This window comes from Populus euphratica, unplaced genomic scaffold (genome assembly GCF_000495115.2).
Source record: "Populus euphratica unplaced genomic scaffold, PopEup_1.0 scaffold303.1, whole genome shotgun sequence".
Classification (NCBI taxonomy): domain Eukaryota; kingdom Viridiplantae; phylum Streptophyta; class Magnoliopsida; order Malpighiales; family Salicaceae; genus Populus; species Populus euphratica.
Window position 1 is genome coordinate 46,345 of NW_011500096.1, and position 13,880 is coordinate 60,224.

Sequence of the window (13,880 nt, forward strand, 5' to 3'; positions counted from 1 at the left end):
AGAGCGGTTTTTGTCGATGAAGTGAAGTGTGTTGGTTGCTTAAAATGTGCCTTGATTGCAGAGAAAACGTTTGCTATCGAATCAGTTTACGGAAGAGCAAGAGTTGTTGCACAATGGGCTGACCCTGAGCACAAAATCCAAGCTGCAATAGACGCATGTCCTGTCGATTGCATCTCGTAAAGATCATAAATCTTTCAAATAGTTGAATACATTGATTTCTGCTGCTAGAGACACAAGACAGTTCCAACAAAATAAATTCATTTTGTTTTTAATTTTCCTGAGAGAAATGCAGGACTGTGGAGAGGTCAGACTTGGCAGCGCTAGAGTTCCTGATGTCCAAGCAGCCTCGAGGCAGCGTTCGAGTTGGTGGAGGCAATACAGCCGGAGGGCGTGTCTCCAACATTTTCATAGATGTGAAAAAATTCCAAAACAGATTTGTTGATGCAATGAACAAAGCCAACCCTCAGAACTCCATGGTAACTTGATCACACCATTAGGATAATAAACATTAGTTATGAACCGATGGCAGTTGACATCAACTATAACATGATTAACCATAGAATTTTTTCATTTCAGGAATCTGACCTGCAAAGAGAAGCAAGAATATCAGCTTTCCAAGCAATTAGATCAATCTCAAATTGGCTTTACTGGCAATCACCAAAAGCAAGAGCAGACTCACCAGAATCTTGTCAAAAGCTGGCAAGGATCGTCAGAAAATCTCCTCAGCCAAATATCAACAAGATTCGGGAGGCTGCTGCAGCAAGAAAGAAAGCAAGAGAGAGCACAAGGCCCTTTCGTCAAACCCCATCAAGTTCCTTATATTATGACGAGTATTGGATTCCATCAACTCATTTTCTTCCCGCCTCACTCAATAGTTCTAGCTCCAGAGCCACCCCAGAGACTCCAACTACTAAAGAACCAAAGAAGCTTGAGCAAGATGATAGGGGAGAAGAGAGAAGGCAAACAAATCCCATAAGATGGGAAATACCAATGGTGCCTGCAATAATTGCAGCTGTTATAATACATTTGCAAGTAGGAGAAGGGACAGGTGGTAGATTGAATGAGCATGTCGGTGGTTCGTTCGCATTGGAGATTGTAAATAGCTCTTGGTTACAAGTGACATTAGCTGGGATTACATGGTATTTGATTGGTTTAGCAATTATAGGAGCAGTGGAAGCAATTCGCAATAGGTAATGGTACAAAAGAAGAGTAATACTTCGTACCTTGAAACGTATTTGATGTAAAATTCGTTGCTGTGGATCTGATATATACATAAATACACAATTAAAAAGAGCAATATGTTCTTTGTATTAACCCAACAAATAATTATGGAAATTAGAGAGTTCAAGGAAAAGGAGTTAAAGTAAAAAGGTTGTTATGCTAATTTTTTAATTGAATATATTTTTAGTTTTATCATTAGAATTAATTTTTATAATTTATTTTTATAATTTGTTTTATTGTTTTATATAACTAGCTCAGCATTTCACAAAAATCTCAAATACTAACATAGATTAACTTGAATTATTTTCATAATTTTATTATACAACATGAGTTTGATTAGGATTTTAGATTTATAATTGTTTTTTAATTGTTTTTTATAAAATTATTATAATTTCATGGCTTGAATCACCAGTTAATCCGATTCAACATAATTACATGAATCTTCGATTCCATTCTTCTGGTTGAAATACTTTTCCATCAGCATGTTTGCTTTCACAGAATGCAGAGCGTGTCCTATCTTATCTGTCCAAACACTAATAACTTATAAAAAACATGAATGAAAACTGTTTCAATTGTAGAATAGTTGCCGAGTTCAATGCGTCGTCCATGTCCAAAGCATGGAACTAGTTATCCACACCAACCAGTATTACAACATAAAATTTTGAATTAACCAGGGCATCCCCCCTTTTGTTCTAAGAGACAAGTCTGACACAAGCATGATGTTTTCAAGGCAATCTACCACAGTTCAAACAATTAGCAAAAGTACTCAGTAGCGGTACTTTGTGGAGTAGTCTTTCGGTGCAATGACAAGACCACGACCCTTTCTTGCCCCCCGGTAGACAGTCTCAACAATGTCAATGAATTCCTGCTTGTCTTTGAGAGCCCAGTTGATCTTGTTGTTATTACCAGTTCCAAGATCAATCATAATATGCTTGTTCCTGAAGAAGAACATAACAGTAGATGGATCATACAACTCATACATTGTGTTAAAATCAGGAACCTCTGTGATGTCTACCAGGTATATCACAGCAAAATTCTTTATCGTTTCTGCTACTGACGCCAGCACTTCATCCATCTGAAAAAGAATAGATGAAAATGATTTATGAGGCAATAACTGGAAATACTATCTCCCCAATAAAGAAAACAACTTAACTAACTCAACATCATCAAATTCCAACATCCAGAGGCAATATATATATATATAATGGAAGCAGTTTCAAGCAAGTGTTGTCAACCTACAGAATTATAAAAAAGTGAGGGGCTAGAATCATTGAGATCCTTTCACAAAAGGTATATCTTTAATCAATCATAATGACCAACCGGGGTGTGGTAACCTCTAACAACTGAGATTCCAGATAGGCAAAACTTCTCACTTTGCAGAATACCACATACACTAGGACATCTGCAACAAGTATCTGTTGATTCTAAATTCATTACACACTTCCACATAAATGAAACACCTAAAAACAGTCAACAGGAAAAGGTACATTTAACAGAGGTTCAGAACCAAACAAGTCACAGTCAAGAAGCAAGCTCTTTCTAATTAAGGTTAAAAAACCGAGACAATGATAAACCAACAAGGTAATTTGCAAACAAGAATCTAGTAGGCATACAATGACTCATGCATTCTCCACTTAGTCAAGGGTATTGTAGAAAGGAATGGAAGAGCCAATGACAATTAGATTTTTGTAAACAGTTCAAAATTGAAGACTGTTGCTAAACAAATGTATGGCAAAAACAAAGTTTAAAGGGAAGGCAATAAGACTGGAAATTCTTTTACTAACTTCCTCCAACTTAAGGTCAACATAGATCAACAAATTTAATTCCCACTTGCACCTTAACGGGATAAAACACAGGATCTACTATGAACCCAGTTACACTTTCACGAGATAAAACACAAGATCTACTATGAACCCAGTTTTCTGTCCATCTATATAACATTCAAATTCAAAACATTTTTTTTTTCAATGTGTCTCAAACAACCTCAATGGCCTTCACAGAAACTAAAAATTTAACAAAAACCACAAAAAAAGAGATGCTAATACTAAAAATAAAATGAAAATCTTCAAATAACATATTGTTCCATAGTCCAAAAGCATTCTAGGTGGTTCACAAGATTAGTGTCATTAATCAACATCTAGGATTGCAAACAATATGTTAAGATATGAATCAGCAAATTAGCAGTTCACCGGCATCTCATGGGTCAAATTAGCTTAAAGTTACATATCAAAATAAAATTAAAAAAATAAAGCTCTTTAAAATGTACTCAAGCATTCACAAACAGTTAGCAAACACTGCTAAAAAAAGAGTCTCCCTTTATGCAGGCTCAAAATGAACCAAAATGCCGAGTAATAATAAAAGGTCGCAAACACTGCAAAAATGAAGTAACCATTTACACATACTCAGAATGAACCAAAATCCAGAGTAATAGCTTTATTGATCAATTTTCCAAACTTTTCCTAATCCCCCCCCCCTCCCATAAGCTCAACAGCTAAGTTTCACTGTTTGAGCTTAATTGAAACCAAATCCAACTTGAATTATAAATCCAAAATCATGGGACTTCAAAAAACAAAGAAAACACCCACATATGCGGGAAACCCACCACATAAATCCCTCTAATAACACCCAGAAACCCAAAAAAGATCATAGTTTTACCAAACACCAACACACAAACAACAAAAACAAATATTAGGGCTTAAAAAAATGAGGGATTCTCAAACCCACCATAATTATGCAATTTTATGAGAAATCCATTCACAGAACCCACTATAAGTCCCAAAAACCACAGAAATATATATATAAAAAAAAGTTGGGAATTTGTTGTCAACCTGCATACAAGTTTCATCCCAATCATGACCAAATCGAATAACTACCAATCGCTCTTCTTCAGCTAGAATCGCCTGGTCTACAGCCCATCCTGAGTGCAAGTGAGGTAGCAGGTACGACATCTCTCTCTCTCTCTCTTACTCTAATTTTCTACGCTATCTTCGATTGAATTAAAACGAAACAGTACGTGATTCTAATGGGGATTTTTCTCCGTGCGCGTTCATTGGACTCATACGCGTGAGCAGTAAGACGGCAGCTTTCAAGTCTACTTGGGCCCAACTAGCAGGAACTGACCTTGCTTAGGAAGTAGACCAAAGCCCATAAATGGGGCCTCTTCTATCTTGTGTATTGTGTTTGGTCCGAGTCTCGGAGAGAAAATGCACGGAAGCAAGAGAACAAAAAGATAAAACTTTCCTAGTTTGAATCTTTTCTCCTCAGATTCTGCTAAAAATAGATTTTACTTAATTCGAATCAGATTTCATTCGTCTCACGTTCCATGATCCAATTTGCCGTTACATAATATGATTATATTTGTAGTCTTAAAAATTATCAAAACAGGAAAGAAGGAAGAAGAAGCTGAGAGAGGAGGGTTAGGCACCTGCATGCAGGTGTCATCCCAGTCATGACCGAATCTGATGATGACCACACGTTCCTCCTCGGCTAAGATGGCTTGATCCACTGCCCATCCAGAGTGCAAGTGTGGTAGTAAGTACGACATTTCCACCCAACCTTTGAAAGATAAAAGGCTGAGAGGTTTATCAGGAAAGAAAAATACGAAAGGCTAAACGCAAGAAGATGATGATGCATGGTGGTGATTTGGGCTTCCTTGTCTTAATTTGCAATAAAGTGACCAGAAGGCTCTGGAACAAGCGGGGGCTTTCTTTGGGGTTTTTTTGCCCCTTCTTTTTCATGTCAGATTCCTTGGGAACTTGGGAAGCCACGTGTATCTTCTTAATTGCTTGTTCCCAACGACATGAAAATATAATATAAACTGTAAAATTATACATAAATGTTTTTTAATTAATTATATAGGTAATTTGAGCTAAATGGTAAATAATAGTATAATATAGTTAAGATAAAAGTAAAATAAATAATATAAAATTTCAACTATTTTAAAATATATGATACAAGCAAAAATTTATATATAATATAACTTAAAAATATTTTATAATATAATTATATTTATAAAAAAAATTTAACTAATAATCAACCATCTTAAAATAGTATATTATATGAACTAAAACTAATATTATTGTCTTGAATTTTTTTTTGTTTTATTCATCACAATTATTATTATCTTAAGAATTATTAATATTATTATTAGTATTAACACTAATATTCTAAATATTAATACTATTATCAGTACCAATATCAATATAATCTATAATATTTAACTTATACTAAAATTTTCTTAAATTTTTATTAATATATATATTATGTTGTCATGTAATATTATTGTAATTTTTTTATTAAGATAAATATTTTAATTAACTTGTGTATATATTGACTAATCTCATGAGTTATAAAATTAATTAACGTATAAATTTTTAATAGTTTGAAAGTTTAAATTAATGATATTTAAAAAATAAATTTAAGTTTTAACTATATTCATCTAAACAAGTCATAAAAGATTGTTAATCTAGAATTAAATTCGATACTACAATGGAGTGAAGCAATCGTACACTATCAAACTTTAGAAAACAATTATTGATACAAAAAGGGAAAGAAACTATTATACAAAATTATTGATAGTCGATCGACATGTTATTCAATCCGGTACTGAAGACAAATGGTTGGAATGTTGGGTTATTATGCACTCTATCCAATGCATACATATCTTGTCAACCATGAATGATGAAACAATAAATGTATAATTTATTGAAGTGAAGATACTTATAAGATCAAGCTCATTAAATCGAGCATAATCACATTCACAGTGATTTGCATGAGTTCACATGACAACGGACAAGAGTAGGGCATATTTACACCATGGACACAATTGCATGCTATAAACAAAGGTTAGAGAGAGAGAGGAGGGGCCAACCCTCCTGGGCTTTGCAAAAACTCTTGAAGACACATATAATAGTCAAGTGCTGGCAGAGCTTGGAGCAATTTCCTTTTCCTGGGCTTTGGATTTGTGTATACAGAATATTGAATATGGGTCAGGAACTGAAAAGGACTCTTAGCTAGATGCAGAAAGACAGAGCTACGAATCCATTTGGAAATGGAATCTTAACCCCTCTAGACTTCAAGTGTCCAAATTCACGTTCAATTTTATTAGATTTTGTTCCAATTCTTTTAGAGAAGAAAAAACCTCTGATCAATGCAAGTTTAGAGGCTCTGCATACATGTAAACGTTTAAAAGATTGAAAGCAACGTTAGCTCCACTTGCTTGCAGGCATAACTGGAAAAGCTCAGAATTCATTGCACTCACAAAAGGTAGCCATATATTCCTTTTCTCCATCCACTAAATTCCCAACTAAACCATTGCGTCTAAGTTCAACCTCGGAGTCCATATTGATTAATGGTTGGTTTTCGAGAGAATTCATACATGAATCTTTGGAATTCATTAAATTTGAATAAGGCTCAATTTAGTAATAGAAATCGTCACACTGGAAGCCAAATCGAAAACGATGATCAAATGTGTTTCCAAGTATGAATGAGAGGCCCTTTCAACAGAGAACATTATGGTTGTGACAGCCAAATGTTTGAAATACCCTTTAAAGTGTCTGGTAATTTGATTCATAGCAAAATCCGTAGCCAATGTGCCTACTGATATTATCCAGTTAAAGCCTTGAAGGCTATTCCTTCTCCAGAGAGACTACAGTTTCCAATGTTGGGAACTGGGATGGAATGAAATTTCAGTACAATGTAGCATATAGTAGGCCAGAGCAGTGGAAGGAATAAATTCCATCATGGGAATTAAGAGGTTGACATAAATAAAGAAGGATCAGAGAATATATGTCTATGAGGAGTCAAAATGCAAGTGAACTATGATGAGCTATTGTATTTGCAACCTTCATTCAATACGATTATTCATTTCAGCTATAAATAGGCTTCAAACACATGGTATTTGCATTGCAGATATACGAGAAGAAGAGTGGTCAAATATGAAGATAAGAGTGCTATTTTCTAGCCAAGGATGACTTGCCCGTTAGCCCTTGAAAGATGTTTCAAATGTAGGCTGCATATGCTCAGAACCTTTTTCTGGCTTCAGGCAATCATCTTGGCTAAATGACAGGCTCTTCTCATTCATATTAGGCTTTTCTCTTCTTACCATGACAGTCCTCCTACGACATGATCTTGGTGTCAGTTAATATTGAGATCCTATATGCTAGAGGGAGAATTGAGAGGAAGAGAGGTTTTGCATGAAGACAAGAGTCTAATTTCGCAGCTAAGATGATTTCCTTTTCTTCAACTGGGTTTATATGTATATATACTGTCTAGAACTAACGGATCCTAGGAAAACTCCTTGGCTATGCTGAAAGGCTCTTCTCTCAAATGTCAGGCCTTCTTCTCTTCTACCATAGGATCTTGAAATCAGCTTGCAATCTGATTAAATTTCATACTTCATCATAGGTACATAGCGCCGGAAAAATGCACAGACAAATGTTGTGTTAAAAAAATAGATGGTGGCCGAATCCCTGCAATGTTTCATTACTAGGTTTTAGGATGCATCGTTTCTTTCTCCATCTTGTTTTGCAGGTCATTCATGGTCAAGATTTGCAGTAGCCTCATAGCATTGAACAAATTACTGTAGTGTGGTGATCTAGACATTTATAAATTTTAGAATTCATTTCTTCATATAATTAAAAAATTCTAATCAATGGATATTAATTCCAAAATTCCTTTTGCTTAACAGCTTTATTATCAAGTCGACACTGCATCAAATGCATGCAGAAGGTTGCAGACTAGCATGTGAGATAGGAAAGTGAAGGGCTTGTCCATGACAAATTTCTTGGATAAATATAGATAGATAAAAAAACATGTTCGACGAAAAATCTGTTTCTATGTGATTTCCTCGATTAAAGTTTCTTACGCGTGCATGAAAGAGAGAAAGAAGCAGGCATGTGTTGATATGGCAAGATCACTAGCCTAAACCAAAACCGTGATTGTTATAGTCAGCTTGATGATTTCGTTCTGTTATTAACAGGAAAAACAATTGTTACCTAATTTATTTCTTGAATAAATACAGATAACTACAAGTAGTTATTTATGAACATCCTTTTTAAGGAGTTCTCAAGTTGAACAGTCGTTCCTCAAGTTAATAGGAGGGACGAAGAAAGATTCGAATCTAATAAAGAAAATAAAGATGATAAGAAGAAATCAAAGGAAAAGAAGAAAAAGGTGAAGAAGATGAGAAAAAAAGGGGATAGAAAGAAGAGAGGAGGAAAAATCACTAATTTTCTTAATTCATCATAAAAAAACTCATTTCAATGTCTTAAAAACTATGCTTAAATAATAAAATTACAAAATATCTAACAATTAAGTATAGTAATTAAGTTAGAGACCCACTAAAACTAAACTGAAATTCAAAATAAAATAACATCAAGTCTATAGTAAAACTCAACAAAAAATTCAAATATATTAAAACCAAAAAAACAAGTAAAGCTCAACCTCCTAATAGGTTGAAATAAAATCTATTATCGATGATCATTGTGTGCATAAATCATGTCTTCAGTTCAGTATCTCCACTAACTTTTTAAAGGTTGAAGAAACTCAACCATATCAAGTATAGTTCAAGATTATTTTGATAATGCTCCTAGAAATCATAATCAAGTTGTAGTAATCTTTCTCTGACAATCCAATCCAAGTATAATTTAAATGTGGTCATCTAGCTCATGAAGTAGGACTAATTGAATCTTACTATCAATAAAAAAAACAATTTTTGCATTTAAAGTAGTTTTATTATGTTCCTATTTGTGCCAATTATAAAGAAAATATGATAGAGTTTCAAAAAGATCATTAGAGATAAGTTGTTCATATTTATATATAAAATAAGATCCTTCACGTTAAAACTAGAACTAATATCAAAATTTAATAGCAATTTAATGATATTACTAGTTAGTTCAATCATTTACAATACTTTGAATAGTTAGTACTACTTATTTGCAATTTATAACTAGTTTTTAAATGACATCTTTCAAATCTAATCTATATCATAAAATAATCTTTAAAGATAAGTGCATAATTATACTTATATAAATCAACTCAAATTTATATTATTCATTACTTACTTAAATTTGTTTTATGATCACAATATACAAATTATTAACTTTCCATGCAAATGATTCAGCTGACTTGGATATCCTATTACGAGGAGATTTGGAAAAAAGATATATAGGTTTGTTAAATTTGTAACTATGAATATTAGATAAATAAGAGTATGAAGTGAAACAAATATTATTTGAAGTGTGAATAGATATTGTTTGGACATAATTTATAAATTAAAATTATCTTTATCTTTCTCATCATGTATAAGAGAGAAAAAAATAGGCATGTGTTGGTATGGCAAGATTAGCCTAAACCAAAACTGTGATTGTTATAGTCAGCTTGATGTTCTCGTTTTGTTATTAACAAGAAAAAATATTGTTACCTAATTTATTTCTTAAATAAATATAGACAACTACAAGTTTTTATTTGTAATTATTCATGAATATCTTTTTTAAGAAGTTATCAAATCGAATAGTTGTTCCTCAAGTTAATACAAGGGAAAAGGAAAGATTTGAAGCTAATGAGGAAAAAATAAAGAAGATAAGAAAAAGCCAAAGGAAAAGAAGAAAAGGCAGAAGAAGAGACGAGAAAAAAGAGAAAAAAAAAAAGAAAGGAGGGAAAAATCCACTGATTTTATTAATTCATCATAAAAAATTCATTTCAATGTCTCAAAAACTATGCTTAAATAATAAAATTATAAAACAACTAACAATTAAGTAATTAAGTTAGATGCCCACTACAATTAACAATTAAATAATTAATAAATTGTGGTGATTTTAACAAATTACAATTTCTAAAATTCATTCCACTTAGAGATTTGATTAATTTAGTAGTTATTGCTTAATTAAATGTAGAAGGTTGGATGCTTATTTATTTCAATAATACATAAAACATCTACATGTAATTCCATCAAACAATTTATTGGGGTAATTGTTATTACTTCATTTCAATAGAATGTTTTACTCTCTTTAAGCTCAATAAATCCTAATTGGATTTACTAGAGTTGTTGCTTAATAAGTGAATATAATAACAAGCTTAAGAATGCTTGTTAACGAGGATATATTATTATGGGTGAATCAGGAGTCATACAACAACCAGCTAAGGCTAGATAAAGAAAAAAAAAATCAAGAAACAAATAAGTATCAATAATAAACTATATAAAATTTCTACTAATCATGGATTTAGTTATCATTATTAATCATATCATAAATTATGCAGCACAAAAACTATTTTCCAAAGGCAAACCATTTCATCATGCATCGTGAATAAAATGTTATGCTCAATAAATCCTAAATGAACCTCTAGTTGTTGATCAATAAGTTAATATAAGGTATCAATATAAACTAGTGTTAGTGTATATGTCTTGTAATGTCTAATTAATTGATTACACATTGCATTGATATTGTTCATGTAAATATATTTAATTTAATAATAAAGGTTTATTTATCTTTAATATTGATTAAGTATTTTATTAATGAATTACATATTTGATCAATAAATATAGAGTAAAGATAAAGTTCTTGCGACAAAAATATTTTGCCAAAAAAATTATAAAATTGTTGTAATTATAGGATTCTTATTGCACCAAAACATTGTTCTTAAAATGTTCTTAATCAATACTCTATTAAAACTAAATATTAATCAGAGATGTTGAGATTAATACATATTATGTTCTTTTTTTTGTGAAATGAAGAAATTGTTCTTATAAGTTGAGATATGAGGGATACCTAGAGTTAATATATAAGTACTTACCAGATGATATGTTCACTGAATTAATTCGTATGAGAATTACATATAAAGAAATCAATTATGTTTATAGAAAGACTCACATGATAGTTGTGTAAGTGATTCTTATATTTAAGATTACTAAGTTATCTTATATAAAAAGTTTTATGTTTTGATCTTGTTACACGTTGTCTTAATCAAGGGTAATAAATTGATAGTTTTTAGATATAACATGAATTATATATAGGTATTTAAGTAACTAAAAAAGGATTCATCACTCTTGGTGAATTAGAAAAAAAATTTCATTTGTTCTTAAATAGTATTGATTGTTGCGCAAGGTAAAATGAGATTTGTAAAGAGTTTCATATTTTATTTAAAAAATCAATGACTATGGTGTTAAGAACAAATATGATTTGACATAGTAGACACATTCCATATTATAACATTTAAATTGAAATATTGTTGATAAAAGGATAATAATTACACTTAAAAACTGGTTATCGTAAGTTTAAGTCAAACTACTTGTGACTTTCCTTATATTTGGAGGATCATGACATGTTACTAAATATTGTATTTGATCTTTAAATATAAATCAATCAATTATTGAATTGATAATAAATTAATTTGTTTAGTTTATGTAATCCTATTTCATTTAAGAGACTAATTTATATTTGTGTCAACTTATTAAAGAACTTAATGGGTCATACACATAAGAACCATTAGTCAGAAATTAAAATGTGATGATTAATTAAGTATGACTTGACTGTAAATAAATTTTAGAAATTGAGGACTAGAGTGTAATTTATACATGAAATTACAATTCTAAACCTAGAAAAACCAAGTAAGGACTTGATTGAATAAATTTTTAAAATTATCTTAAAAAAGTATATGTGATATTATTTAATAGACAAATTAATATTTTAGTAGTTATAATATTTTTTAAATTTTCTTATAAATAGAAAAGTTTTGCACATTTTGGACTTCAACAAGTTTATTTCCACCACTGCATTTTACTTTTGGTATAATTGAACCACAATTTCTCTAATTTTGTAATTGGTAGTGCAGCGAGCTTTGGTCCAGGATTGGCAACCTTTTCGATTAACTTTAAAGTTTGTCAAAAAATATATATATTTTTAAATTTTTTTTATTGTGATTGGTATTATGCTACATAATACTTTTTAATTAAAAATATATTAAAATATTTTTTTTTATATATTTTTTATATTAACATATCAAAATAGTTCAAAAACACATTTAAAAATATCAATTTAATATTTTTTAAATAAAAAATAATTAAAAAAACATTTTAAAACACAAAAATGAACACTACCACCATCATCAAGGCTGCAAAACTTCACTATTACTTTTTTAATTAACTATATAGGCAGTCACTTATCCTATACGAAGTTTTCATCTATCTTTGTGTTGCTTTATGCCTTTAACCCATTGAACATCTCATTATCAGCAAACAGCCATGTTGATGCAAAAACCTTTACAAAGTCAACTAATGCAAAACTACCTCTCCTATCCTATTGTGGAAAATGCGTTGACTTTAGTTTGCTTTAGAGGAAGGGAGCCTCTCAATTTGGTTGATGCTGAGAATTTGGAATATTGACCCCATTGTGAAGTGTGGGAATAAAAGCTTCGGATGGCAGAAAACTTTATCAATCTTATAACAATTGAATAAAGAAAGGTGTCACCTTTACCTCTTGCTATAAGATCTAATGCGTTTTTAATTTATTCTAAATTGAGGTCAAAACCATTTCGATATGGGAGATGGTCAGTAAGTATATTCAATTACGGGGCAGCTAAATGAGAAAAGTGGTCATGGTTGAAGTAAATGGATTGAAGAGAACCAAATAGTGTTGCCATTTGTGTCTGATCTGTGTTCTCTGATTAAGTATAAAAGGGAAGCATGAGAAACCTGAATTCATCAAACCATTTGAGCAAGAACTTGAGAAGAAAGGGTCTAACATGATGAAAAGGGTCTTGTTTATTGCCAATGATGATTTGCCTGAGCTCACATTGAGGTGTCAAGCTTAGTTAAATATACAAATTTGGTCTCTATTGAGGTTCCCAGGCAGTCATCAGCTTAGCTGACTTCACAGGCCCTTCTTTTTCATGCTAAGCCTTCCCTTTTTCTCATTCCTCCTCACATGCCCTTGATTGACATGGCATTATTTCATTGAGATGATGGTCTTGCATGAAGATAAGATTGTTGCTCGGTAGCCAAGGACGACTTGCCCACACTATATATATCTCAAGTGGTTCCAATTAGCAACTTCTTAATTGATTAAGGGAAGTCTCCTTGGCTATGCTGACAGACTCTTCTCGATCATGATAGGCATCTTCTTTTCATCCCTCAACATTCTGCGTGGTAGTCTGATAGGCATCAACTAGAAAACCGCAGAAAATGGCAATGTGAAAACAAAACAGGACCAATTAATTATTTAGTTTGTTTTGATACTTGAATTTTATTTTTATTTTTTTCATTCCTAAAAGGAGATTGACTATAAAAATACGTAGTATGGCCACAGAGCTGCTAATTCCCACTTGCTTGCGGGCATAGCTAGAAAGATCAGAGAACTCATTTCACTGTCAAACTTTGACATTTGCTTTATCCGCCTACACTGAGAAATGGCGCCATGGTGTTAAAACTCAGATAGGAGCCCGTGTGGAAAGATGGTAGGTTTTCAGTACTTGATAGCTTGCAGAATTATAGTACTACAGAATTTATCTTCATGGTAAAGGATTACAAACTATTTTTCTTCGTCTTGAAAGCACTAAATACAAGCAAGGCTCACTTTCGAGTTAAAATTTGTTATAACTTGGGCCAAATCGAATATGATGAAATGTGAATCCCAATATCAAAGAGACCTTGTCAAGCAGAGAAC

The 13,880-nt window shown here is 31.8% G+C and overlaps 2 protein-coding genes across 4 annotated transcripts in view; one reads left to right on the forward strand and one right to left on the reverse strand.

Moving 5' to 3' along the window:
* LOC105109291 (uncharacterized) overlaps positions 1–1,370 on the forward strand; it is a 2,531-nt gene extending 1,161 nt beyond the window's left edge. Inside the window, exons 3-5 of the mRNA XM_011003941.1 lie at positions 8–176; positions 293–476; positions 577–1,370. Of these exons, the coding sequence (XP_011002243.1) occupies positions 8–176; positions 293–476; positions 577–1,194 (971 nt within the window). The 3' untranslated portion in view covers positions 1,195–1,370. The remainder of the gene's footprint in view (positions 1–7; positions 177–292; positions 477–576) is intronic.
* Positions 1,371–1,762: 392 nt separating this feature from the next.
* On the reverse strand, positions 1,763–4,812 carry YLS8 (mRNA splicing factor, thioredoxin-like U5 snRNP). 3 transcript variants are annotated; one of them, XM_011003944.1, is made up of 3 exons: positions 4,050–4,242; positions 1,961–2,296; positions 1,763–1,905 (listed from the first exon to the last, which is right to left on the reverse strand). In XM_011003944.1, exons 1-2 carry the CDS (start codon positions 4,167–4,169, stop codon positions 1,988–1,990), a joined length of 429 nt encoding a protein of 142 aa, XP_011002246.1. In that variant the 5' UTR covers positions 4,170–4,242; the 3' UTR covers positions 1,763–1,905; positions 1,961–1,987. The 3 variants fall into 3 exon arrangements, with proteins under 3 accessions (XP_011002246.1, XP_011002245.1, XP_011002244.1); XM_011003943.1 differs by lacking the exon at positions 4,050–4,242 and adding an exon at positions 4,646–4,812 and having other exon boundaries at positions 1,763–2,296; XM_011003942.1 differs by having other exon boundaries at positions 1,763–2,296.
* Between the last annotated feature and the right edge of the window lie 9,068 nt (positions 4,813–13,880).

Coding starts and splice junctions, on each gene's coding strand:
- YLS8 (XM_011003943.1), bottom strand. CDS start 4,765: ATGTCGTACTTACTACCACACTTGCACTCTGGATGGGCAGTGGATCAA. Junction 2,297..4,645: donor GGGATGACACCTGCATGCAG/GTGCCTAACCCT, acceptor ATTCTTTTTCAG/ATGGATGAAGTGCTGGCGTC.